General features: G+C 46.6%; 1 protein-coding gene across 2 annotated transcripts in view; it reads left to right on the top strand.

The window, feature by feature from the left end:
- Positions 1–19,910, top strand: part of BCAT1 (branched chain amino acid transaminase 1) — a 73,500-nt gene extending 53,590 nt beyond the window's left edge. For both annotated transcript variants that reach the window (XM_083700765.1, XM_083700766.1), the window contains 5 exons: positions 28–170; positions 8,369–8,454; positions 9,811–9,951; positions 11,639–11,713; positions 13,873–19,910. In XM_083700765.1, coding sequence (XP_083556891.1) covers positions 28–170; positions 8,369–8,454; positions 9,811–9,951; positions 11,639–11,713; positions 13,873–13,914 — 487 coding nt within the window. In that variant the 3' untranslated portion in view covers positions 13,915–19,910. The remainder of the gene's footprint in view (positions 1–27; positions 171–8,368; positions 8,455–9,810; positions 9,952–11,638; positions 11,714–13,872) is intronic.
- The last annotated feature ends 4,435 nt before the right edge of the window (positions 19,911–24,345 follow it).

Below are 24,345 nucleotides of genomic sequence, written 5' to 3'. Positions count from 1 at the left end.
CTGCTGTTTCCCTCATGTTTCCAAAAGGAACTACGGCTCCTCTATCTATGCCCAGCGGGAAGCCATGGAATTAGGCTGCCAGCAGGTTCTCTGGCTGTACGGAGACGACCATCAGATTACGGAAGTCGGGACCATGAATCTCTTCCTGTACTGGCGAAATGAAGATGGAGGTACAGTGGCCAGCCATGTTTAACCAACACTATATGTTTTCGCTCAGCCCTGACAGGCATAGTTGTGGCGAATAAAATGGCCGCCTGGTCCTTGAGCCTCGAGTGCCGTGTCTTCTGCCTGTTTGGGCCATGAAGTTTCCTCTGGAGCAAAGCAGTTTCAGGAATGTTTTGGGGGAGCAGCAATATTAGTATAGGTCAGCCGTCCCTATCCTGTTGGACTCCTGACACTTTGAACTATTAGCGCTCACCAGCCGCAGCGAGCACAATAAGTTAAAAATTCTTAATTCTCCCCTGTGCCGTTTTCCTTTGAGCCTGAATAAAGGTTTTCGGGGACATCACTGCAGAGTTGTTTGTACTGGCAAAAGTGGAACCAAATGCCTTTGGCTCCCCAAAGCACATGTGGGGTGTGAACGGCTGCTGCCCACATTTTAGCAGTGACGAGCGAACGAAGCCATGTGGGGAACAGGTTTGGCTGCAGATCACAGGGAAACCGAGCGCTCTTTGGCTCACCAGCCAACACACATTGCCACCTTCTCGGGCTGGTACCAAAGGAAGCAGATGTTGCTCCAGTCAGAGCTAGGCTGGTGGGCATGGTTTGCTCAGTCAGAGAGAATTTGCCTATCAAAGGGGGTTTTTAACGGTTCACGGGCTCCCCGCTCTCTGGCAGCTGGCCTGGCGAGGCATAGAAATAGAACAAGCCCCTTGAAAGCTCGTTTGCAGCTTTGGCTGCATGGCAAAGCAGGGGATCTCGGCGTGGGCATCAAGCAAAGGAGGCAAGATAACCAGGTCCTTTTTTTCTCAAGAGAGAGGATGCACCACAGATAGGAAACCTATAGTCTTTGAGGTATTCCTGGACTACAACTCCCATCGTTCACGACCACTGGGGCTGATGGGAGCTGGGAGTCCAGCATCACCTGGAAGGCCACAGGTTCCCTACTCCTGGAGTACTAAGGACCAGTTTGGACATAGCACTAAAGCATAGCATGGTGAGAAATTACTTTCTGCAAGCCTAAGGTCCATTAATTGCAGCGCCTGACCTTAACTATGGTTTGCGCTTCTTCAAACAATCCATAGTTAGTATTTGGTTTGAGGCTTGGGCAGCACTTAAAAGCGGTTAATGGAAATTGGAAGCGAAAGCAGCCACACCAGAGGAGGAGAGGGGAAGGAAGCAGCAAATGAGCTTGAGACTCCCTGTGTGTTTTCTGCAGGCGGCGGCTGCATCTGTTCCCGAAATATTATTCCGAGATTTTAAGTACTTCCTGCAAGGTGCTTCCATTTCCATTGTGCACCCTTTCTAGATCGCTTTCACAGCGCATAGGCCCAATGGGGCTTTCCAGACCTCACTGTCTGGCTATTGGAATTCTTCCTAGGCCACACCCCGTTCTCTGGCCACACCCATTTCCCCAGGCCACTGTTAGAATTCCTGCTCCATGATTACAGTCATGGGATTGTTGTCTTTCACATGACGGTATGTGTTTTGACTCCACAGAGTGGGAAGTGACGGAGACAGAATGTTTCTATTACTGTGTTCCGTGAAGTGGGACTATTGTCCTTTGTTTTTCCTCTTTGCTGTCTGATGCTAGAGAGAAAGAGGGAGCCATGTTGCAGTGCTCTGTGTGTGTTTATATGTAAATAAAGTAGATTAGCCAAAATGCTGAGTTGCGGAGGTCTGTCACACAAGCTGCAAAGTCTCTGTGGATCCCTAAGTGTGCCGATGTCTGTTGGCATAAGTTGCTGTGATATTTGGGCAGAATAAAGCTTTTGAAGCTCCCGAACGATCGACCAGGAGGGAGGGAACATGCCAGTCAGGCATGTGTCTCTACCAGGGTCCTACTTGAGTGTAGGACGAGCTCCTGACAGCCACACCCCTCCATATCTCTTCTCCTCCATCCTCAAGTGTTGTTGTCTGACTGGAGTGTGTCCTTAGGGTTAAGGTCAGGGTTTAGGGTGATAATTTAACCTGGACTTTGACATGTGATGTGTGTCTTTTCAGGACCCACCCTATTCATTTAACTGTAATGTGTTTTGAACCATTTTTATTCTCAATTTTAAATTGCTGTAATCTTCCCTGCCACCTGCTGGTGATGGGCAAGTAAAAAAATCAAAGATTGGTTGTTTGGATAGAGTATGGAGAGATGCGTGAGCATTTAAAAAAAATGGTTTTCAGGCTCTAGGATAGCAATGGCAGTAAACAGAAAAAAGATATCAAAAGCATAGAAAAGAAATATAATTTGTAACCACAAAGCTATAATGGAGGTGATTCAAATGATATACAGTGGTACCTTGGTGCTCGAATGGCTTGGCTCCCGAACAAATCAGCTCCCGAATGCTGCAAACCCGGAAGTGAGTGTTCAGGTTTGCGAACATTTTTTGGAAGCCAAACCTTTGATGCGGCTTCCGATTGAGTGCAGGAGCTCCTGCAGCCAATCGGAAGCCGCGCTTTGGTTGTCAAATTGTTTCGGAAGTCAAACAGACTCCCAGAACGAATTAAATTTGCGAACCAAGGTACCACAGTGGTATCTCTCACATACATATCAAATTCTTACAATATGGTTCTAAGTGAACTGTAATCAATTGTCTGTAACTGATGGAGACAGGACCCCTACCACACCCTTCTTGCCCCCTTTGGCAATGCTTCAAATTCTCCAGTGTCTATTGTGCAGTGAATAAAGTCCCACCACACACTGCCAAAGCCCTTTGTGCTTTTCCTTGTATTGAACTTCCAGAGAAAGTATCCCCCCCCCCCCGATAATGCTATATACCATATGCTTCCATAGCAAGTCCTCAAAGACGCATTATCTGGGTTTTTCTTAATGTCGTACTATTGTTTCCCTAGCTGCCACCAATAAGTATGTTATCAAATCCTTAGAACTCATATTCTCATTGGATCCTGTGAATATTGATAAAATTTGTTCCAAGCCTCCCAGTGTGGCTGGAGCAATCCAGTCAGATTGGTGGGGTACTATTATTATTATAGTGTCATTATTATTAGTAGTAGTAACAATAACTCAGAAGTAAAATCTATCTGTGCTTTTGTATTTTTTAATCGTTACAACAGTAAATAAAGTCCTAAGCTTTTTAACATACGGGCATGCCCACCACATATGTAAGCATGTTCCTTCACCAAGGCAGCCTCTCCAACGCTTGGAATCTATGGAGGACAGAATATGTGCCAATTGGTTCATTGTACAGTACCACCGGTACAAGATTTTGTGCATGGTGTGTGCATGATGGCTGTGCTCTACCCGCACAGCTGGAGGCAGCAGTAATTCCTCATACAAGTTGGTGGAAACCACAGGAGGGGAGAGCGGTGGCGTAGCAAGGTCAGGTGGTACCCGGTGCAGAAAATTTCTTGTCACACACCCCACATTGATTTTTTTGTTTTTTGTTTTTGTTTTTTTGCTGCAACAATAATTTGACTTTATTTCATTTGGGGGAGGGAGCCAAAGTTGTTGAGCTTTTCTTACAGAGCCAAAGTTATTGAGCTTCTTTTAGGGAGATCGTGTGCCTTGCGATGAGGAGCCAGCTGGCTGCCCTACAACTAAGGGAGAGCCGCCGGGTGGACCGTTACGGCAGCGGGAAGCCTGTGTGTGCCAAAGCAACAGCGTCTCTGTGATGGCCTGGGATTCGGACTCAGAGGCTGAACCTGAAGAATCCCAGCCTGCACAGGAGTCCCCGCCTCCAGAACCAGCTGAGCCAGGGCTGGGGCCTGAGCCTGAAGGGTCCTCACCTGTGCTGGATCTTCAGGTGCAGGCACCATCTGAGTCTGCTCTGGCCCCTGAGGTGATGGAGGACCCATTGCCTGCAGGTGCTCCACTCTCAGCCCCGTCAGGGGACGAGGAGGTTGCCTCTGGGTCCGGTAACCCTCCAGGCTCTCCTGAGCTACAGAGGCTCAGGGCAGAGAGGCGGAGGGAACTAAGTTCCTGCAGGAGGAGTGCTTGCAGGAGGAGTGCTCCCACAGGAGAGGCGAGTCACCTGTGGACCGGGGCCGCCCTATGCCTCGGGGCAGATAAAAGCCAGTCAGCCCCAGGCCCAGGTTGCGGGAGCAACGTTGTTGCTAGCCTGTTCCTGCCTCCACCTTCTCCTGTTCTTCTGCCAGAGTTCCTGACCCCACCTGACTCCCTGCCTTGGACCCTGCTTCAGCTTTGATGGACAGCCTCCATACTGCATCATCGACCTTGGACCAGACTCAGACCTTGCCTCTCGGTTAGCCCCCAGGACCAGCACAGTCTCTCACAGGCGTTGACTGGCGCACAGCATTTTGTCACACCCCTCAGAGGTGGCACCCAGGGCGATCCACACCCACCTTGCGATGCCTCTGGGAGAGAGGCCTCTTGTGCTCACACTTTGCTTCTGGTTTCCCACAGGCATCTGTGTGGCCACTGTGAGAGCAGGATACTGGAACTGCATGCAACATTGCCTGATCCAGCAGCCTCTTCTTATGTTCTTATGCAGAAACCTGCCTTTTTGCACAGGTGTAGCAAGAATCTTGAGAGTCCCATGGACTGCAAGAAGATCAAACCTATCCATTCTGAAGGAAATCAGCCCTGAGTGCCTGTTGTTTTCGTCCATGGAATTTTATTGGCATGGAAACTGGAGTGGCTTCCCAGTTCCTGCTCCAGGTGGATCATGTTTAGTCAAAACTCTCCACTATGACCTGTCTGTCTTGGGTGGCCCTGCATGGCAAAGCTCATAGCTTCTCTGAGTTATTTAAGCCCCTTCGCCATGATCCATGAAGGAGGACCTTGCCGACAAAGGTCTGTATAATTAAAGCTATGGTTTTCTCAGTAGTGATGTATGGAAGTCAGAGCTGGACCATAAAGAAGGCAGATGGCCGAAGAATTGATGCTTTTGAATGATGGTGCTGGAGGAGACTCTTGAGAGTCCCATGGACTGCAAGAAGATCAAACCTATCCATTCTGAAGGAAATCAGCCCTGAGTGCTCACTGGAAGGACAGATCCTGAAGCTGAGGCGCCAATACTTTGGCCACCTCATGAGAAGAGAAGACTTCCTGGAAAAGACCCTGATGTTGGGAAAGATTGAGGGCACAAGGAGAAGGGGATGACAGAGGGCGAGATGGTTGGACAGTGTTCTTAAAGCTACCAGCATGATTTTGACCAAACTGCGGGAGGCAATGGAAGACAGGAGTGCCTGGCGTGCTCTGGTCCAGGGGGTCACGAAGAGTTGGACACGACTAAACAACAACAGAAGCAGGAGTCGCATCCATTGCTCTGCCCATTTATACACCTGGCCCCGCCTGCTGGCATGAACCCCCCCAAGTTGTGCATGAAGTGAATGCCGCCCTCCAGAAGAAAAAAAATATTTCCCACCGCTGTTTTAGGCCACCTCATTTCTGTGCTGTCCCCTCCAGAGCAGCGCTTATCTGCACAATGGTGAATTTTAATCAGGACATGGTGAAAATGCAGCCCACAGCTTCACTTGCAAGGAAAAAGAAAGAGGTTTTCAACTCCGTAAGCGATAAAACAAGACTCTGCACTTTAATGTTCTTCCTCTTTAATCTGACATCGGTGATCTCTCCTTTAATGAAAGATAAGTGAGCTTCTTATTTAGCCAAAGCCTGTAGATTGGCTTTCAAGTTGCTTCGTTGTCCTGATTCTCCGCATGATTGCCTGAACAAATTGCACGATAAAGGAAGTTGGTGGAAGCTTTTGATCTGGGAATCGCAGGGTGGAAACAAGGTCCCTACCTAGCAAATCTTCCTTGGCCAAGAAAATTTAACTTAATAGCGGATCAACGCTGGCATGGTCATGTCGGTAGAATGGAAGATGGCAGGATCCCCAAGGAAATGCTCTATGGCAGCCTTTCTCAACCTGTGGGTCCCCAGATGATGTTGAACTACAACTCCCATCACCCCTAGCTAGCAAGACCAGAGCTCAGGGATGATGGGAGTTGTAGTCCGGCCTCGGTCCAGTATACCTGAAGGAGCAGCTCCACCTCCATCATTCTGCCCGGACACTGAGGTCCAGTGCCGAGGGCCTTCTGACTGTTCCCTCACTGTGAGAAGCTAAGTTACAGGGAACCAGGCAGAGGGCCTTCTCGGTGGTGGCACCCACTCTGTGGAACGCCCTCCCACCAGATGTCAAAGAGAAAATCAACTACCAGACTTTTAGAAGACATCTGAAGGCAGCCCTGTTTAGGGAAGCTTTTAATGTTTAATAGGTTATTGTATTTTAGTGTTTTATTGGAAGCCGCCCAGAGTGGCTGGGGAAACCCAGCCAGATGGGCGGGGTATAAATAATAAATTATTATTATTATTACTATTATTATTATTAGTCCCAACATCTGGGGAACCACAGGTTGAGAAAGGCTGCTCTATGAGGAGCTGGCTTCCGGCACCAGGCCTGTTGGCGAACCAATTTGGTTTTACAAAGATGTCTGCAAAAGTGACATGAAGGCCAGCAACATCAAGGAATCCCTTTCAGACGACAGCAGTGCCTGGAGACAGACAAAACAGGTCCTGTATCCATAGCAGTGAGCAGAGGAGAAATGGCCGCTGGGAGGAGCGCAGAGAGAAGAAACGCCATGGGGCACCTGCAGCAGCACAACCGGACGCCTTCTTCTGCCCCAGCTGCAACAAAACATGTCTCTCCCACATCGGTCTCTACAGCCACAGCAGGCGCTGTAACCTTCCAACAGTTTGACTTCACCCCCAAAGGCACACTCCTCCATTGTGTCCCGAGACAGACGGATGCCAACGACAACAATCTCCCAACCTCTCTGGGGGTTGGCAAAATTGCCAAAGTCGTCAACGTGAGAAGCTTCCCACCCCTCCAGGCTGTGGGAGCACTCAGGGGCTTGTGATTTGAAGGCACAGAAACTGGTATTTCTATTAGTCTGTTGCAGCAGCTGGGGAATCGGTGCCATCACTTTTTTCAGTGACCTCGTGACCACCCTCAACCACATGGTTCCAACTCGGTCACATATATACTGGACCGGACCTCTTTCAGCCAGAGGGCAACATTGCTTTCAAGGCAGCCTTCCAGGTGGTACCTCAGGTACCACAGAGGTCTGTTCTTAACCTGAAACTGTTCTTAACCTGAGGTACCACTTTAGCTAATGGGCCCTCCCGCTGCCGCCGCACCACTGCCACGCAATTTCTGTTCTCATCCTGAGGTAAAGTTCTTAACCCGAGGTACTACTTCCAGGTTAGCGGAGTCTGTAACCTGAAGCGTCTGTAACTTAACCGTCCGTAACCTGAGGTACCACTGTAATCAGATCGTTATTACAAAAGAAAAAAACCTCTATGGAAAATTGCGTTTTAAAATTTCCTGCTCTCTGGCGCCATCTGGTGTTGCATGTTTATAGCGCATTCAAATCTCTGTTTCTTTACTAATGTAGCTGAGTCCTTATTTCTACACGCACGCATATGACCTCTGTCTGTACTCCAGACAAGCAGATGACATCACAGTCCAGGGACATCACAGTCCAGGGACCAATTCCAGCCAGATGAAAACGCCAAAGAAGGAAGTGAAACCAGGCCACTGAGGGGCGAGGCCTGGGGAGAGTCTCAAGGGCTGGACAAAGAAACCTGGGGGGGGGGGCATATCTGGGCTCTGGGCCTGAGGTTCTCCCCTGCCACTACATGCTCTCTTGGGCAAAGGGGGGTGGGCTTAAAGGGGACTGAGCCAAGTGTATGTAAGATGGTCAACTGTAAGGAATCACCCCATGGAACTGAACTGGTTTGGGTGGTGGTGGTACTGGTTTGTGTGTGTGTTCTTGTTTCTATTGTGTATTTTGTGTTTTTATCTTGTATTTTATGTTATGAACCACCCTGAGATCTGCGGGTGAAGTTGCGGTATACAAATTTATTAAATAGCAATAATAAACCCTCAGAAATCTAGGGAAAAGGTGGATTGGGGTCAGATTCTGCTTGACAAACCAAGGATTTCATGGTATCACCCATCCATACCAATAGTCAAAATGTTTCCTCCTTCCCAATGTCTTTTTCCATTGTCATATTTTAAAAACAACAACAACACACCTCAGTATAGAGTTGGAAAGGACCCTGAAGATCTAGCCCAACCCTCTGCAACGCAGGAATACGCAGCTGTCCCAGACAGGGATCGAACCTGTAACCTTGGCGTTATTAGCACCATGCTCTAACTAACTGAGCTATCCAGTCACGTTTGGGCACTTGTTTGTTTCAATGCTGATCTACTGTGTTTTGTATTGACAGAAGAGGAGCTGGCGACCCCACCCCTAGACGGCATCATTCTTCCTGGCGTGACAAGACAGAGCATTTTGGACTTGGCAAGCAAGTGGGTAGGTGTCCGCTGTGTCTTTTGCTTCCAGGTTTTGACATCTATCTAATAATAATATAATATTTTTTTATTTATACCCCGCCCTTCCCGGTTCAGAAAACCGGGCTCAGGGCGGCTAACAACAAATTTAAAACACTTCATTGATGCTAACAACATAAAATACAGTATAAAACGTGAATAACAATAAATTCAGAATTCAAAAATCAATTTAGGGGGGAAATCTATCCAATAAACATTAGATGATTACCAGGGCTAGCTGGCTAAATTAGTCCTATTTGGGCCAGTGAGGAGACCAGGGGAGAATTAGCTGTGGGATCCCAGAGCGGGTAATCTTCATAAAAAGGGGAGGAGGGGGAAGGAAGGGGAATAAAAGATCATGCTAAGTTCAAATTGAAAGCCAGGCGGAATAGCTCTGTCTTACAGGCCCTGTGGAAGGAAGTTAAATCTTGCAGGGCCCTGGTCTCATGGGACAGAGCATTCCACCAAGTCGGAGCCATCACCCTGGCCCTGGTGGAGGATAATCTGACTTCCTTAGGGCCCGGGACCTCTAAACTATGATTATTCATGGACCTTAAGGTCCTCTGTGAGGCATACCAGGAGAGGCGGTCCTGTAAATACGAGGGCCCTAAGCCACAAAGTAGTGGCTAGTAGTAGCTGTCAGTCTCTTAGGTCAGGCTCCCACTCCCCCAAGCCTCCAGCACTGAAATCACGCTTGGGATCACGCCTCCCCAGCTACGATTTCCAGGAAGATCACGCTTGGGATCACGCCTCCCCAGCTACGATTTCCAGGAAGATCACCCTCTGCTTTAGGCTTAGGGTGGGGTGGGGAGCAAAAAGACATTTTTTTCAAGTCTGGATGCCAGAGGGACAAGGGGAATCAGTGTGTGTGCACGTGTGTGCAATTGCAGCATGTCCGTGGTACCTACAACACATTTTTCCCCAGTTTGCAAATGTGGTGACCTCTGTTCTGAGCCATTCTGCAAGCTCAGGGAACATCTTCCGAGCTGCTGCTCAAGCTATAAGCTATGATCCGTTTGGTGAGCAGAAGGGAGACTGCATTGTACTCTTGCCTCCAGCCAGCAACCAAACACTACAACGGCACAATCCCTGTCGAGCTGGCCTGTAAGATTTCATGGGCACTTTCTCATCTTGATAAGGAATTAGTTAGGGGTACCTGTGGAATTTCCAACAGGTGCATCTGGGAGCCCTTCTCTATAAATAACCCTCATTAAGCGCCCATTTGGAAGCACTGTGCCGTGTGTTAATAAGTAAGCTATTCACTTTTTAAGCAGAGGAAAAGGCTCTTCATAATTTAATAATGCTTTCTTTGGCTCCTCCCCTTTCTACCTTGTCACAGGGAGAATTCAAGGTGTCAGAGCGATACGTCACCATGAGTGATCTGATAGCTGCTTTGAAGGAAAATCGAGTGAAGGAGATGTTTGGTGCTGGGACGGCTTGTGTTGTGTGCCCCATTTCTACAATATTATACCTTGGCGAGGTGAGTTCAAGCGTTCTCTTTTTCAGCTTCGCAAAGCAGGATTGTTGACCATGCGTCAGGGATTTCCCAAGGAGATCCGTAAAGGAATTGTAGTTGGTCTTATATTTTACTTTTCACCATCTAGCTCTCAAATCGGCTTCCTTATGGAACGTTGGAAGAACTCTAGTAAAACACTGTTAACAGCTCAGATGGGAGGCCCTGTTTCCTAACTTAGAATCTCACTGACCAGTAGGGATGTTAAGAAGGCATTGTTTACGATTCCCACATTGGACTAGATCACCCTCATGGTCCCTTTCAACTGAACAATCTTACGATCCCATGATCTGTTCTGCCCTCTACATGTGGCACGCAGCACTGCTTCCACACAGCTGCAGTTCATCTTCTGCCAAAAACGACGCTATTAGTCTTGCTGTGGCAAAGTTACGTAACTTTTGACACATGTTGCGCTGAGGTTTATCAGGAAGTCAGCCCTAGGGATGTTTTCAAAGTTGTCCCATGCCAGCGAGTTGGTTTCCTCAGCTTCTTAAGACTCAGATTACCTCCCCCCCCCCCTCAAGTTTATTATGCAACTGCATTTTAAACCAGTGCTGAATGAACCAATAAAGGAAAAATCAGCAATTAATACTTTCAATCCTGAGGAAGAAATTAAAAAGTCCACATAAGTGTATTAAGATACATACATCTTGCACCATAATCATTTCTGTTGACCTCTTCACTCAGAAACTGATTATAACAGAAAAAGTACCATACTTGCTCTTAAAATGCCAATTTCATATGGTGGCACCTGAAGATTTGCAAGCAGAAATTCACTTCTGCTATTGCAAGTCAGCCCCTACCTGAATTCCAGTAATTGTTCCCGACTGTTTCAGCCGCCATTCCCATACCTCCCTAAGGATTCCCAGATTGTTTGCTTGTGTTGATAATTTAAATAAATAAACGAACAAACCTCCTTGGGCACCTTGGAAGAAAGACGTATAAATAAATCTCTTGCTATCCGTAAAATTCTCCCTGGAGTACAGCCCTTTGCCTGGGCTGTGGTTCCACCTGGTGTCCAAAGGCAGGAAATGCACCTTCAAGTCAAGGAAGTAGGCATGGCTTAGGTGTCCTAAACTCCAGTCCGTTTCCTGCCTTTGTCCAGGACGGTCTTGGTTTTGTCTTGGTTTTCTGGTTTTAGAACATAGAATCATAGAGTTGAGGATCTTCTCGTCCAATGCAAGAATGTGCAGGGGATCGAACCTGCAACCTTGGCACTATCCATCCCTTTTTGGTTGCAAAACCTCTCACAATTATGTCCTCTTGTTTATGGAGTTAACTTCCCGCCTCTTACCAATGAATTCCCCAGGTGCCTTGCAATCAGTTCCCTCTTCAGGGATGGTTTGTGTGTTTGGTACACACTCCTGCAGAGTCCTGCCTTCAAAGTCAACTGCTGTCAGTCAAACGCTGAGCCTCTCTCTGCCTCCCCCAGCTACCCCCCCCCTTAGAATCATAGAATCATAGAGTTGGAAGAGACCACAAGGGCCATCGAGTCCACCCCCCTGCCAAGCAGGAAACACCATCAGAGCACTCCTGACATATGGTTGTCAAGCCTCTGCTTAAATCAAGCCTCTGCCCTTATATCAGCACGAGAGGACGGATCATGTGCATGCGTTGGCCAGCATCTACTCACAAGTCTCTCTTTCCCCCTTAGCATTTGCACATTCCAACCATGGAAAACGGACCTCAACTAGCTACTCGTTTCTTGAACCAGCTGAGTGATATCCAAGTAAGAGTCTCGTTTATTTTCTACATTAACAATGTGAGGGAGGGATGGCTGAGTAGTTCCTTTCATGTCTAACATCCCAGTTGCAATATGTGGAAGTTAGGTCCAGCAATATCCATGGAGCGGATTCAGCTATGCTGTTTGCAATGTGGTGCAGTCTTCTTGCACAAATACACCATCTCAGAATGTGTATTTGGGAAGATTCTTCATTTTAAGGGCTCATTCATCATCCACATGTGGAAAACTACCATGTGAGAGAGATGGCATGGCAGGAGGTCTCTTTCCTGACGTGATCGCTTTCCTTGCACGGGGAGTGACAGCTCTCCGTGTGCAGAAAGATTTTGATATAAACATTCCCTCAAACAAAGTGTTCTCTCCCCCCCCTCCCCCACCCCTTTTCTGAAATGGTATGGTCTTTTGAGGTCAGTGACGTAGCACGGGTTGTCAGTGCCCGGGGCTGTGCAGAAGGGATGGGTCGCTGGGAGGGAAACAGACAGAGTATGCAGGTGCATTCAACTGCCTAATGGCATCTGCGTCACCCAGGAGATCTCAGCCAAAAAATAAATAAGAAAAGAGTCGTTCCGTGTTCTGGAGAGGTCACTTCCTGCTGTGATCACTGTCCACTGGGGCTGTTTGGAGCTGGAGTCTTAACAACCTCGGGGGGGGGGGGGGTAGGTTCCTTGTCTCTGTTTCAAGATTAGGGCCATATTTAAACATGATAGTGAATACGCAAGCAAAAACCCAAACAGTGTTCTAAGCGCCTGCTGCTTGCCAACACAATTTTTTCTTTGGAGGGGTGGTATTTTCCTCCCTGAGCTCAACCAGGTAACAAGCTGGCTGGCAGAGAGCTTCTACAATCGCTGTCACCCCTAACGCCTTCAACAGCCACCCATGCCCAGAGTTTTAAGAGCATCTAATGTCAGTTTCCAGGATACAAGCCATGCACTGGTGGGTATTTGAACCTGGCTATATGAGCAGCATCCCCATCCTGCATCTTAACTTTGACTTCTGTGTCAAGAGCTTCTGTGGAAGAACAAACTCCATTTGGACCAGTCCTGCTGGTTAAGTTCCTCTTGACCATTCACATCACACAACGTATGTGTGGTGGTGGTTTTTTTTTTTTAAAGAGGCACGTAAGCAGCCCAGAGGGTTACGATCAACTACCGTATTTTTCGCCCTATAGGACGCACTTTTTCCCCTCCAAAAACGAAGGGGAAATGTGTGTGCGTCCTATGAGGCGAATGCAGGCTTTCGCTGAAGCCTGGAGAGCGAGAGGGGTCGGTGCGCACCAATTCCTCTCGCTCTCCAGGCTTCAGGAAGCTATCCCCCCAGCCTGGCAAGCTCCCAGAGCGATGCCAAAGTTGCGCGCATCTTCACCATCGCTCTGGCTCCCGTTCTGGGGGCTGGGGTCGGGGCAAGCTCGGGCTTCCCCCGCCCCAGCCCCGTGCCTGGGGGGAAAAATGTTTTTCCCTTTATTTCCCCCCCCCCCAATCTAGGTGCGTCCTATGGGGCGAAAAATACGGTAACAACCATCATTTCCACGTTGTTGTTGCTCCCATGAAGCAACGAAACAAGATAAAATCCAGAGATCTCAACAACTCCACCATATGTTATTCTTAGATTCAGTTCCACAATTTACCGTATTTTTTGCTCTATAAGACGCACCAGACAGACCACAAGACGCGCCTAGTTTTTGGAGGAGGAAAACAAGAAAAAAAAAAAAATCTGAATCTCAGAAGCCAGAACAGCAAGAGGGATCGCTGCGCAGTGAAAACAGCAATCCCTCTTGCTGTTCTGGCTTCTGGGATAGCTGCCCAGCCTGCATTCGCTCCATAAGACGCACACACACTTCCCCTTACTTTTTAGGAGGGAAAAAAGTGAGTCTTATAGAGCAAAAAATACGGTATTTATATTTTGCATTTTCAGTCTAATTAGTAGTGGTGGTTGTTAGGAGCTTGGCCGTGCTGTGAATCTGTTCTGTGTGCTTAACATGAGTCTGTTTCACGTGTTCCTTATGTGCCATTGTTGTATTAATTACCTTCGTTGCCTCTTAACGCTACTGATGCGTCCCATTGGCTGTGGTTTTCCTGCTGTTTGGGGACCCTCTCTACTTAACCCTTGTGCCGTGCTGATGCTTAAAACTATCCTTGCTTCTCTTTCAGTACGGAAGGGAAGACAGCGAGTGGGCCGTCATTGTGTCGTGAGCGGGGAAGAGCGGCGAAGGCCCAGGCCTTCGGTCCACACCACACGGCAGGCTGAAGTACCACCTGAGCGATGACCAGTTTTACCGTAGCTCCGTGTAGAGTAGTCTGTGTGTTTATCACTTTGTCCCTGGGCTGGGAGGGTGATTATTTCCACGTGACAGGGAGTGTGAACACAAACCGTTTTGATTTTTCTACTGTGATTTTTTGCTCTAGAGTAGAAACCTGTCTTCTGGTAGAGGTGCTAGTGTAAGCAATAGACACTCTCCCCCCCCCCCCCGAACGGTTTGCTTTGTTTCGCTTGTGTCCCTGGTACAGTCGACAGGTGTGTTTTTAAGCAAAAATGTTCTTCAACTGCTCTTCAGTGCAAGCCAAATACGACTTTACTTAACTTCTAAAGCACAGACTAGGCTGTTCCATGCAACCCAATTGCCAAATTACTCAGAGAAACCCTTTGTTCTCTCTGGAATCTTCTCTTTGTTTCCAGCCTTGGAAGATCACAACATTGATCTTCAAGACAGAGATGTATCTTGCCTTCATTTGGGGTTGGGGGTCGTGAAACATTTCCCCTGGACTCAGTGGGATCTCCTTTAGTATGTTTCCTACTTCTTTGTGTTGGTCACCAAAGCAATGCCTCATAGCTGTGGATCCTTCTAAGAAAGGATAGGATCAGATTTCCCTGCGGTGCCCAATGACACCATGCCTTGAGTGGGTTCAGATGACCTCGTTTTTTCCTCCCTCACTGAAAGTGATTTCCACAGTCATCAACACCGGCCCTACCGTTCGGCATCTTGAGGCAGCTGCCTCAAGCTGCAGTGCTGGCAAAGTGCTAGAGGGCAGAGCTGTGCCTGCTAAGCTAGCGTTGTCTTTGTGTGCAGTTTCCTTACTAGTAGGGAAGTCACATTCAGCCGATAGTTTGTCCCCAAAGGAAGGGGGCAGGATCTTGCCCTTCACCTCAGGCAGCAAAATGTCTTGGGCCAGCTCTGTGAAGTATTGTGCAGAACTAAACTGTTGGGTGGAGCAAGGTTCCACTGCGCAATGGCTTCCCCATCCATTACATTTAGAGCCAATTACCAGATAATGTGGCTATCACACAGCCCAACAAACATTAAAATCCCTTTGGGCGTTCCAGTTCTGTGTAGTTTCTGAAGCAGCTTGTCCCTGGCTGCGGAATCCCATAATTCATTCCACCATCTGGCTCCCCTCCTCACCTGTAACACTGCCAAGGCCAGCCAAGTTGAAGAGGGAAGCTGTTCATCTGACTACAGCCTTAGTCAACTGGAAGAGCCAACAAGGTGCTATCTCAAGCATCCTGAGATGTTGGAAAGTCTCCAAACTTGAACCGCAAGGTCCACTGACCTGAGGTCGTTGCAACGTAGGGGCAGATGCACAATGGTGGCTCAGCAGTTCACTATCTTCTGTACCCCATGAGCCAAATCTGATCTACCACAGGTCAGGGATTCTAGCTTAGAATGCAAAGCCATTTGGTTCCTGCCTCTCTTAGAACAATTGGGAGACAGAAACACTTGTAGATCCCGGACTGCTTTCTGACCATCCTGATTGAGACCATGCTGCCCTCATCTCTAACATCTAATGGGCCTTTTAGAGCTGGGAGATGCAGGAGACCAGAAGAGAAGTGGTTCACCTTCTGCTTTTGCACCACCCCTTCCTCTCATTTTGCACCCTTCTCCGCTTCTCCTTCTCCTGCATCTCTCCAGTACTGTCTGCATGTTCACGGCTCTGAAATGCAAGCTTTGTGCAACCTCCACACAATGACATCCTCATTAAAATGCCCTTCCATCGCACCGCTCGCCCCGATCCAAATGCAACCCACATTTACCGTTTTTGTTGGGCTTTTCCCTTGCAGATTTCCCATGCATACTTTCAGTGAGGATTCAACGGGAAAACAATATAAGACAGTGAGGATGAAATCATGTAGCTAGCAGCACCGAGTCTGCAGCAAACTGTCTCGTAGAGGTGTCCCTAATAGCTTTGGTTGCTTTTTTTCCTGCACCCCACAATGAATTTTCCATCTGAAAAATGAGATTTTTCACCTCCTTTCTCACCCCTCCCTGAGTTAGCTTTAAGACATCTCTTGCCAAATCGGTTACTTATTATAGTGTTAGGGGTGCTCAAATTTTGCCGTCCGATTATCTGTTGAGTTAACATTAGCATAGTTTCACAGGGCAGCAATTGAATGGTGCAGGTAAGATAGCCAATAAAATAGTACAGAGAACTATTGCACTAATGCAGTGCTTTGGAAACTAAACTCTGCAATCCTATACCTGGTAAGTGTACATAGGACTGCAGCCTAATAAGTATATATATATATGTACATGTATATTTTCCTATAAAGGGTTAGGGTGAAATTTTGGAAAACTTTTAAACTCTGCCACTTTTTTAACAGAGCCTACCTCTAACTGGTGATTTGATAAACACCTAGAAATATGCCCTGTATCTCTCCCCTTTCTGGTCTTATCACCGCCTAAAACATTCAGCAAAAGCACAGGACACAGTATTCCCTGGACTGTACCACTTTGGAATACAGGTGGTGGCAGGGAGACGGCTTGCTTAAATCCCACCCAGTGTCAGCAGTTTCCTGAACAGTCTAGCACCACCCAAAAGTGAGAAGAGTTCTAGCGCAGACTTCTCCCTGATATGCTAGCTTTATATCCAAGAGTTCTTTTTTAAAATGCCAGGGATCATTCAGGGCTTGCAGCCTGAAGTGATACGCTTCGAGCAGCGCTATACCAAGTGCTTTTAAAAGAAGTTTAAATCAGTTTGTAAGTAAAATCCTGTAAGTGGATTAGGTTGTTCAGCTGCTAGTTACAACTCCTAGGTAACTGTGAGCTGCTATTCCCATGACTGCAGTGGGACTCTCTATCCCCCTGACATCTCAATTAAAGTAAAAAAATGTCCTGTTGTATCTGTGGTGATATGTTTGCATACATTAACCTTTCCCTGCAAAAGTGCAAACCCAGGGAGGCCCAGGGCCACTCAAACGGAGAACAAAATATTTTGTTTGACTTTGCTCTACGTTGGTGAGCAAGGGACTACCTATTTCTGGAGAGGGATTTTTTTCCTATCTGTTTTTCTATCTGCAAGGTTTTTGGGTCTTTTTAAAAGCCACTTTATTGAAGACCAGTTGAAGTTGATAGTGCCAGACCGTGTTCTCTTTAAAATACACATGTTAAGCACAAGCTCTTGTGCCATCTGTGGTAGATGTAGCACAGTGTATTTCTTCTTCTTCTTGACACCTGAGTATGTATTGTGCTCTGATCATTGTTCGGTTTTATTCCAAGTATTCCTAGCCACTGGGGTGGAGGGTCCCCAGTTCCTCTCTCGTTTGACCAATGGCCACAGAATTTGATGGAATTTTGATGTTGAGCAGAGAAATAACTTGAACAAGGCCACTATCATAACTGTAGAGTGCCTTTTGACTAGAGAAGAGCATGTCCGCATTCAGCCTCACTAACCAAGATCAAAACTCTGCCGTTTCACATATTGGGCAGAAGTGGGATCTGAGAACCCTCTTTGACACTGCATATTCCCCTTCAAAGTTGCAGGACGGGAAGTACCGTATTTTTTGCTCTATAAGACTCACTTTTTCCCTCCTAAAAAGTAAGGGGAAATGTATGTGGGTCTTATGGAGTGAATGCAGGCTGCGCAGCTATCCCAGAAGCCAGAACAGCAAGAGGGATTGCTGCTTTCACTGCGCAGCGATCCCTCTTGCTGTTCTGGCTTCTGAGATTCAGAATGTTTTTTCTCTTGTTTTCCTCCTCCAAAAACTAGGTGCGTCTTGTGGTCTGGTGCGTCTTATAGAGCGAAAAATACGGTAATTTGCAGTGGAGAAGATGCGGATGAGGTTCGGGGGCTTAACCCTTTGCTCAAGCACTATTCTTCCTCTGCGGTCTCTTCTCCCCAGACTGCTTTTCTGGGGGAAAGCAGCTGGCAAGAGGAGAGGGGATTGCAAGGGGCTGGAAGCAACAATCATTGTCCATTGTTCTCTTCTGGGTCATTGTCTCTGCTGCTTTGCAAGGGTAATGTGGCGGTTCGTGCCCCCAGAGACACACACTCCCACTGTGTACCACTGAATGTGTAGCTCCAGCCCAAGGTGCGTTCTCTCACAGAAATCCATCACGCTTACAAAATGTTCCACGTGGCATGTGAGTCTGAAGGAAATGCTGTTTACCTGAGGCCAGCCAGACATGCAAACCTGGGATTTTGCCAGTGTTGAGAAGCCTTCTTGAACAAGAATTTACGTGAGTGAACTCTCACTTAATGGTTTGTGAGTGCTTTGAATGGCTCCTCCCAGTTGGATTTTGGAGACTTTCTCCCAAGTATTTACCAGCTGGTGTAGCTTGGCTTTCTCATGAGGCCTTTCTTCCCGGCCACCTCACCCCTCTCTCCTGATAAGCATCAGTGACTCCTCTGCCCAGAAGCTAGCGTTGCAGTTCCATTCCATCCCATCCCAATAGCCGCTTCTGGCGAGTATGTAGGAGACATGCCCACTTTAAATACTTTGAAAGGGAAAGGAAGTTGGCTATTTGGTGGCAAGGAGAAAGGGGTGCTCTTATCTTGAGAGACAGTGGTTTAGCTACACTGGTATGAATCTGTGTCCAGAAGAGATTAAAAAAAAGAGCCAATCTCAGGTTCACGGGAGACAGAAACCATTGATTTTTGTTGATAAAATGTGTGTTAGATGCAATTGTTTCTGTATCCAGCTCTCCTCTGAGGGTGACTGAAGGAATAGTGTAAACTGCTGTAATAATATGAAATCGAAATAAAAGAAGTACCAAACAAGGGAGGTTTATGAAGAGGATGAATTGTTACCTGGTAGGAAGGCGAAAGACACCTTCAGTGCACTCCTGTTACACTAGATTTTTGATGAAAATGTGGCTCAGAGTTGGGCCCCTTAACACATTCCACAGAAGTGGCAGGAGGAGAGATTAGCCTTGCATTTCATTTCCTCCTGCCTCCCAGTGGGCTTTGCACAGCACTTGTCGTTAGAAGCAAGCACAATGAACTAATCTCATGATACATCATCTTTGGTTTCTGACCATTGCTCCTCCCTATCTACTTCTTTTAAAACAGTTATGGAGTGCCTTGAATTACCTTAATGCTTTGTTGTTGCACCCTTTCATATAGTGCAGTTGTGCTTGTTGTCAGAAGTTGTTTTTTTCTCCCCTTCGTTGTTTCAGAATTTTGCTTCATCGTCATCTCTTTATTTCCAGAGTTCAGAGGCGAGTGCCTTTAACGTATGTTGCCAAAATGGCGCCACCTGCGCTCAAGGGAGGAGGTATCAGCAAGCTTAAGAGATCTCCAAGGGTTGCAGAAAGATGGAAAACCTAGGGGTGGGGACCCAAAACAGCACAGCTAGGACTGACGTGTGGGGAGAAGGGGATGGAAAGCCAGAGGGAGATGGGAAATAGAATGGCTTATCCTGGATGATGGCTTGCAGGTTCAGTGTTATGTCCTCTGCCTTTCAGAATGGCCCCCAATAATAAATTTACATTAGAAGAATGTTTTTGTGTATTTTGTAGAATAGCTGTAGAGGACATTGTTTACTGTATCACCCAGGTTCCTCTGTAGAAAGGTCTATTTGAAAAAAAGCATCTGTCTTGAGTTTAGCCACAGGAAGAATGTTGTTACATCAAATGAGTTTGTGTGCTTTTCGCAGTTAAACAAGGAAAATCACATTACCATGTGTGGTTCTGTATTTAATACAAATAGCCAAATTTGTGGCTTAACTCTCAGCTTCTTTTATCTGCCTTATGGCCTATGGCTAATCAGATAAAATTCTTACTACTGAAAAGCAGAGACATAGCATTAAACGGCCCAGAACTACTCCTTGAGAACTACATTTGAATCTAAAGATCCATAATAGTTGTAACTATAATGTGGATTTTCTCTCTTTTTTTCCTCCCCAACCCCCAAGCTTATAAATTAATACCGTATATTGTCATAAATAGATATTCACTAGGAGGGGAAGGGGTATTTTTTTAAAAAAGCATGTCATATCAGTCACTATTCCAGCTACACTAAAGAAATATAGAACAATTCATTTAATAATCTGCACCGTCCATCTTCACTGCATGCAGGTTTTTGAAAATCAAAATATATGGAGAAAAGAATCAAAGTCTGTTATGTGTTCACTACATTATATTGTTATTAAATATATAATAATGTGCATTTTCATTGAGGACAACACTAATAAACTCCCAGGGAAGTTTTGCAAGAGAAACCTGTGTCTGTCATCAGACACAGACTTTATACCCACTAAAAGCTAGTTTTGCTCAGTTATTGCTAAGATAACACAGCTATTAGTCTAGTGTAACAGCCCTGTATTGAACATAACCAGGACATTAGACACAATTCTCAGGCATGCACCCAAGGCCTCTCGTCTGTTGCCTCTTCAGCTGTCCCAAGCTACTCTTAAAAACAAGCAGTTGACGTACCCACACGGGGAAACTGCTGAACACGCTCCTGAAGATTTGTGTGCATACACGTGCGATACTGACCTCTTTGCTCTCTGCCCACAGCGTCTAACCAGAGTGCACTGCTGTGTCTTAGCCTTGCAGTTGCAGGAGTGAATATCTTGGAATCATCTGTGTTAATCGGTTTTTTAAAAAATCTGTACGAGGTTTTCCGTTGTTGTTTTTCTAGACTGTGATTGATGAAGGGTCCTGGTTTTTAAATGGTCTTTTCTTCAATGTAAAAGAGGTTTATCAGATCACACTCAAACCAGCAGAGTATTTTGATATTGCGTGACAATCCTATAAAAAAAATAAAACAAAAGCTATACCTTCTCTTGTCTGTATTTTCAGTGTTTCCACGAAAGCATGAACAATAAAAGAAAACAAATCTGTCACATGAGTCACAGCAGAAAGATGCACAAGATCTTTGTAAGGCAGGAGATTAGTATATCTGGAATCCCATTGTCTTGAATTATATCAAGACAATTATATCATTGTCTTGAATTATATCACTTGGTTCTATCCTTCCAGTTTATCCTCTCATCAGCCCTTCAAGGTAGACTGAATGTGTGTGACTGGCCCAATGTCATTCTGCAAGCTTCTTTACTTAGTGGGATTTGAACCCTGGTATTTTGGGACGCGGGTGGCTCTGTGGGTTAAAACACAGAGCCTAGGACTTGCTGATCAGAAGGTCGGCGGTTCAAATCCCTGCGACGGGGTGAGCTCCCGTTCCTTGGTCCCAGCTCCTGCCAACCTAGCGGTTTGAAAGCACATCAAAGTGCAAATAGATAAATGGGTACCGCTCCGGCGGGAAGGTAAACGGCGTTTCCGTGCGCTGCTCTGGTTCGCCAGAAGCGGCCTAGTCATGCTGGCCACATGACCCAGAAGCTGTCTGCGGATAAACGCCGGCTCCCATGGCCTATACAGCGAGATGAGCGCCGCAACCCCAGAGTCGGTCACGACTGGACCTAATGGTCAGGTGTCCTTTACCTTTACCTATTTTGGGTCCTAGTCTGGCACTACTCCCATTTTTTTGCCATAAGTTTGTTCACTTCTCAGGATATTGTTGCCAAACTCATCATGAGGTTTCCCAAGGTGGAGGCGACAGTCTTTGTCCATCTTTGCACACCGGGTGCCGTTTTGATTCAAGATGCTGGACCAGAATATGACTGTCACATAACTTTGCCCATTTTTCAGCATAGGTTGGGTCACCTGTTAACATATTCCCGCCGAACTCAGTACAAGGGTTCCCAAGATTGGGTGGCAGCCTTCATTATTGGGTGCCGGGTGCCATTTTGAATCAAGATAATGGACCAAAATGTGGCTTTTGTGTGACTTCACCTGGTTTTTGGTGTGACAGGTCCAAACTTAGCAATTACACTATCCATTTAAAAATGGCATCTTTTTGCTTTCTAAAAATCCCCAGGTAGCACCACTCACTCTCCACTAGTAACATATAAAGCAGGGAACCTATATGTGTCAGATCACTTTGGGCATTGCTGTCAACTTTTCCCTTTTCTTGCGAGGAATCCTATTCAGAATAAGGGAATTTCCCTTAAAAAAAGGGAAACGTTGGCAGCTATGCCTTGGGGTTTAGAACTCTGATCTTCCAGTATTGCAACTTGTGTAGGGATCAATGCAGGGTCCTGTAATTCTTTTGGGTATCCAAGTTGCCCCTTTGTGCAAGCTGAGAAGGGTCCAGGCAGACAAGCTGAGTGCTGTCTCCCCAGACTGGAAGCAGCTCTGCAAGGTCTTAACCAGAGGTCTCACACAATCTTGCAACCTGTATTCCTCTTCATTGGAATGGCCAAGGATTGGACAGGACGCATTCTGCATGGAAAGTATGCTCTATTGCTGAGTTGTGGTCAGTAGTGGATGGTGTATTGGGCCAATGGTGCTCATGTGACCTGACACAGGTGAGTCAGTTTTTACTGGCAAGGAGATGGAAATCCAATGGTAGGTAAGGCTGCATGGTGCAAATGCATCAGCAGGAAAGCTGGATTGCCTTCGCACTGCACCAACCTTCTGCCCTCTGCCTCCCAGTCAGCAGCAGTGACTGAGTTGTCAGAAAGTCAGGTGAGCACTACCACACTGGTATGGGTCTTTCATGGGGAGGAAATGCATTAGCAGGGCTGATTTGAAATTTCTCAGGAAATAATTTTCTGACACATTTTTGCCAGTTTTCTCCTTTTGAGTGTTCACCAAACTGTTTGGAGAATTTCAAGCCTTCCTTTGCTAGTGGATATTTGGCAATACATCACCATCTACAATGTTTTGGGGGGAGGAGGTGGCAGCTAAGCAAGTTTAGTATTCTTTTAATATTGCTGAAGGAAACAGTGGGCTTGCACTCCTCCTCCTAGTCTTCCTCCATGGTTTCGTTCATCCACCAATATGAACTGAGAGGAGGGTTTCATTCACCCTTAAGTGGACTGACATTTCTCAGCAAACGATTCTCTGACAGTATTTTTATCTCTGAGCTTCTTCTGAACTCTTGAAAATGCTATTCCTCATGTGGAGAGCATTCAGCAAAATGCCCCCTCCCCCAGTTTTCATACATTGGCTCCCAGTACGTTTCCGAGTACAATTAAAGTGTTGGTGCTGACCTTTAAAGCCCTAAACGGCCTTGGCCCAGTATATCTGAAGGAGCATCTCCACGCCCATCGTTCAGCCCGGACACTGAGGTCCAGCTCTGAGGGCCTTCTGGGAGTTCCCTCACTGCTAGAAGTGAGGTTACAGGGAACCAAGCAGAGGGCCTTCTTGGTAGTGGCACCCGCCCTGTGGAACGCCCCCCCCCCAATCAGATGGTGACTGGGGAAACCCAGCCAGATGAGCAGATTATAAATTATTTGTAATATTATTATTATTATACTCCACAAGTAACCTGGTGAATTTCTGGAGACCACTAGAAACATAGAAGTGGCCTTGTAGCATGTTAGGCAGCTCTATCTAGCTCAAGATTGTCTACACAGATGGGCAGAAGCTCTCCAGGGTTTAAGGAAAGGGGTTCTCTCCTAGTCCTACTGGGACCTTCTGCAGGAAAAGTAGAGGCACCACTAACTGAGCCAATGCCGTCCCTCCCATTTCTTCTTCTCAGCACTCTTCTATAGCTTGAAGTGCATTGGGTTTTCAGATACTAATTCCTCAAATAAATCTATTTACACATAAATGACAACACTGAGATACTAGGCCCCATTGTCCCGCGTTCCTACTCCGTCTTCCTGCTTAGGCAGAAGCTACACAATTCCCCAAGCTAATAATGGATTGTAAAAGAACATCTGTGCGTCTTTTCTTCCCTTGTGCACTATTTGTTTAATTGTGGTGGATTAACATAGCAAGGGGGATGGTACATCATAACTAGGCAATTACCCATTCTTCATCGCTTAGTTATGGTTGTGCTAATTGGTCGTTTAACACATAAGATAGGCTAACATTAGAAACGTTTGGGGCTGTTCAAAGAAGGAATCAACAAATTAATATTGTTGTGTGATATTTGCATAATTGGCTGCAATTATTTAATGTTTAATTGGGTTGATCAAATGTGATTCAGCCCTCTCACGTGTGTGCGTGATTTGCAAGTGGTGGGAATTTAAACAATGATGATCAATTCCAGTTTTGTTTGTGTGTGTCCTTTCTCCCTGCTCTGTTCTTCTTCTTCTTCTTCTTCTTCTTCTTCTTCTTCTTCTTCTTCTTCTTCTTCTTCTTCTTCTTCCTCCTCCTCCTCCTCCTCCTCCTCCTCCTCCTCCTTCTTCTGGTTTGGGTCCAACAAATTAGTACAAAACAGCACCAGGAAGACAGGAGTATCCCAATGTGGTGCTTTCCAGACGTGGACCACTGCCCATCAACTCTGACCATTGGCCATGTTGACGGGGGCTGATGGGAGTTGTAGTCCACAACATCTGGATGGCATCATGTTGGCTATCCCTACCTTAAGATTATGCTGGAGGTCAGCAGCTGCACA

The sequence above is a fragment of the Podarcis gaigeae genome (genome assembly GCF_964106915.1).
Source record: "Podarcis gaigeae genome assembly, chromosome: 10".
Classification (NCBI taxonomy): domain Eukaryota; kingdom Metazoa; phylum Chordata; class Lepidosauria; order Squamata; family Lacertidae; genus Podarcis; species Podarcis gaigeae.
Note: the sequence above shows the minus strand (reverse complement) of the source record. Positions and strands in the feature narration are given on the sequence as shown.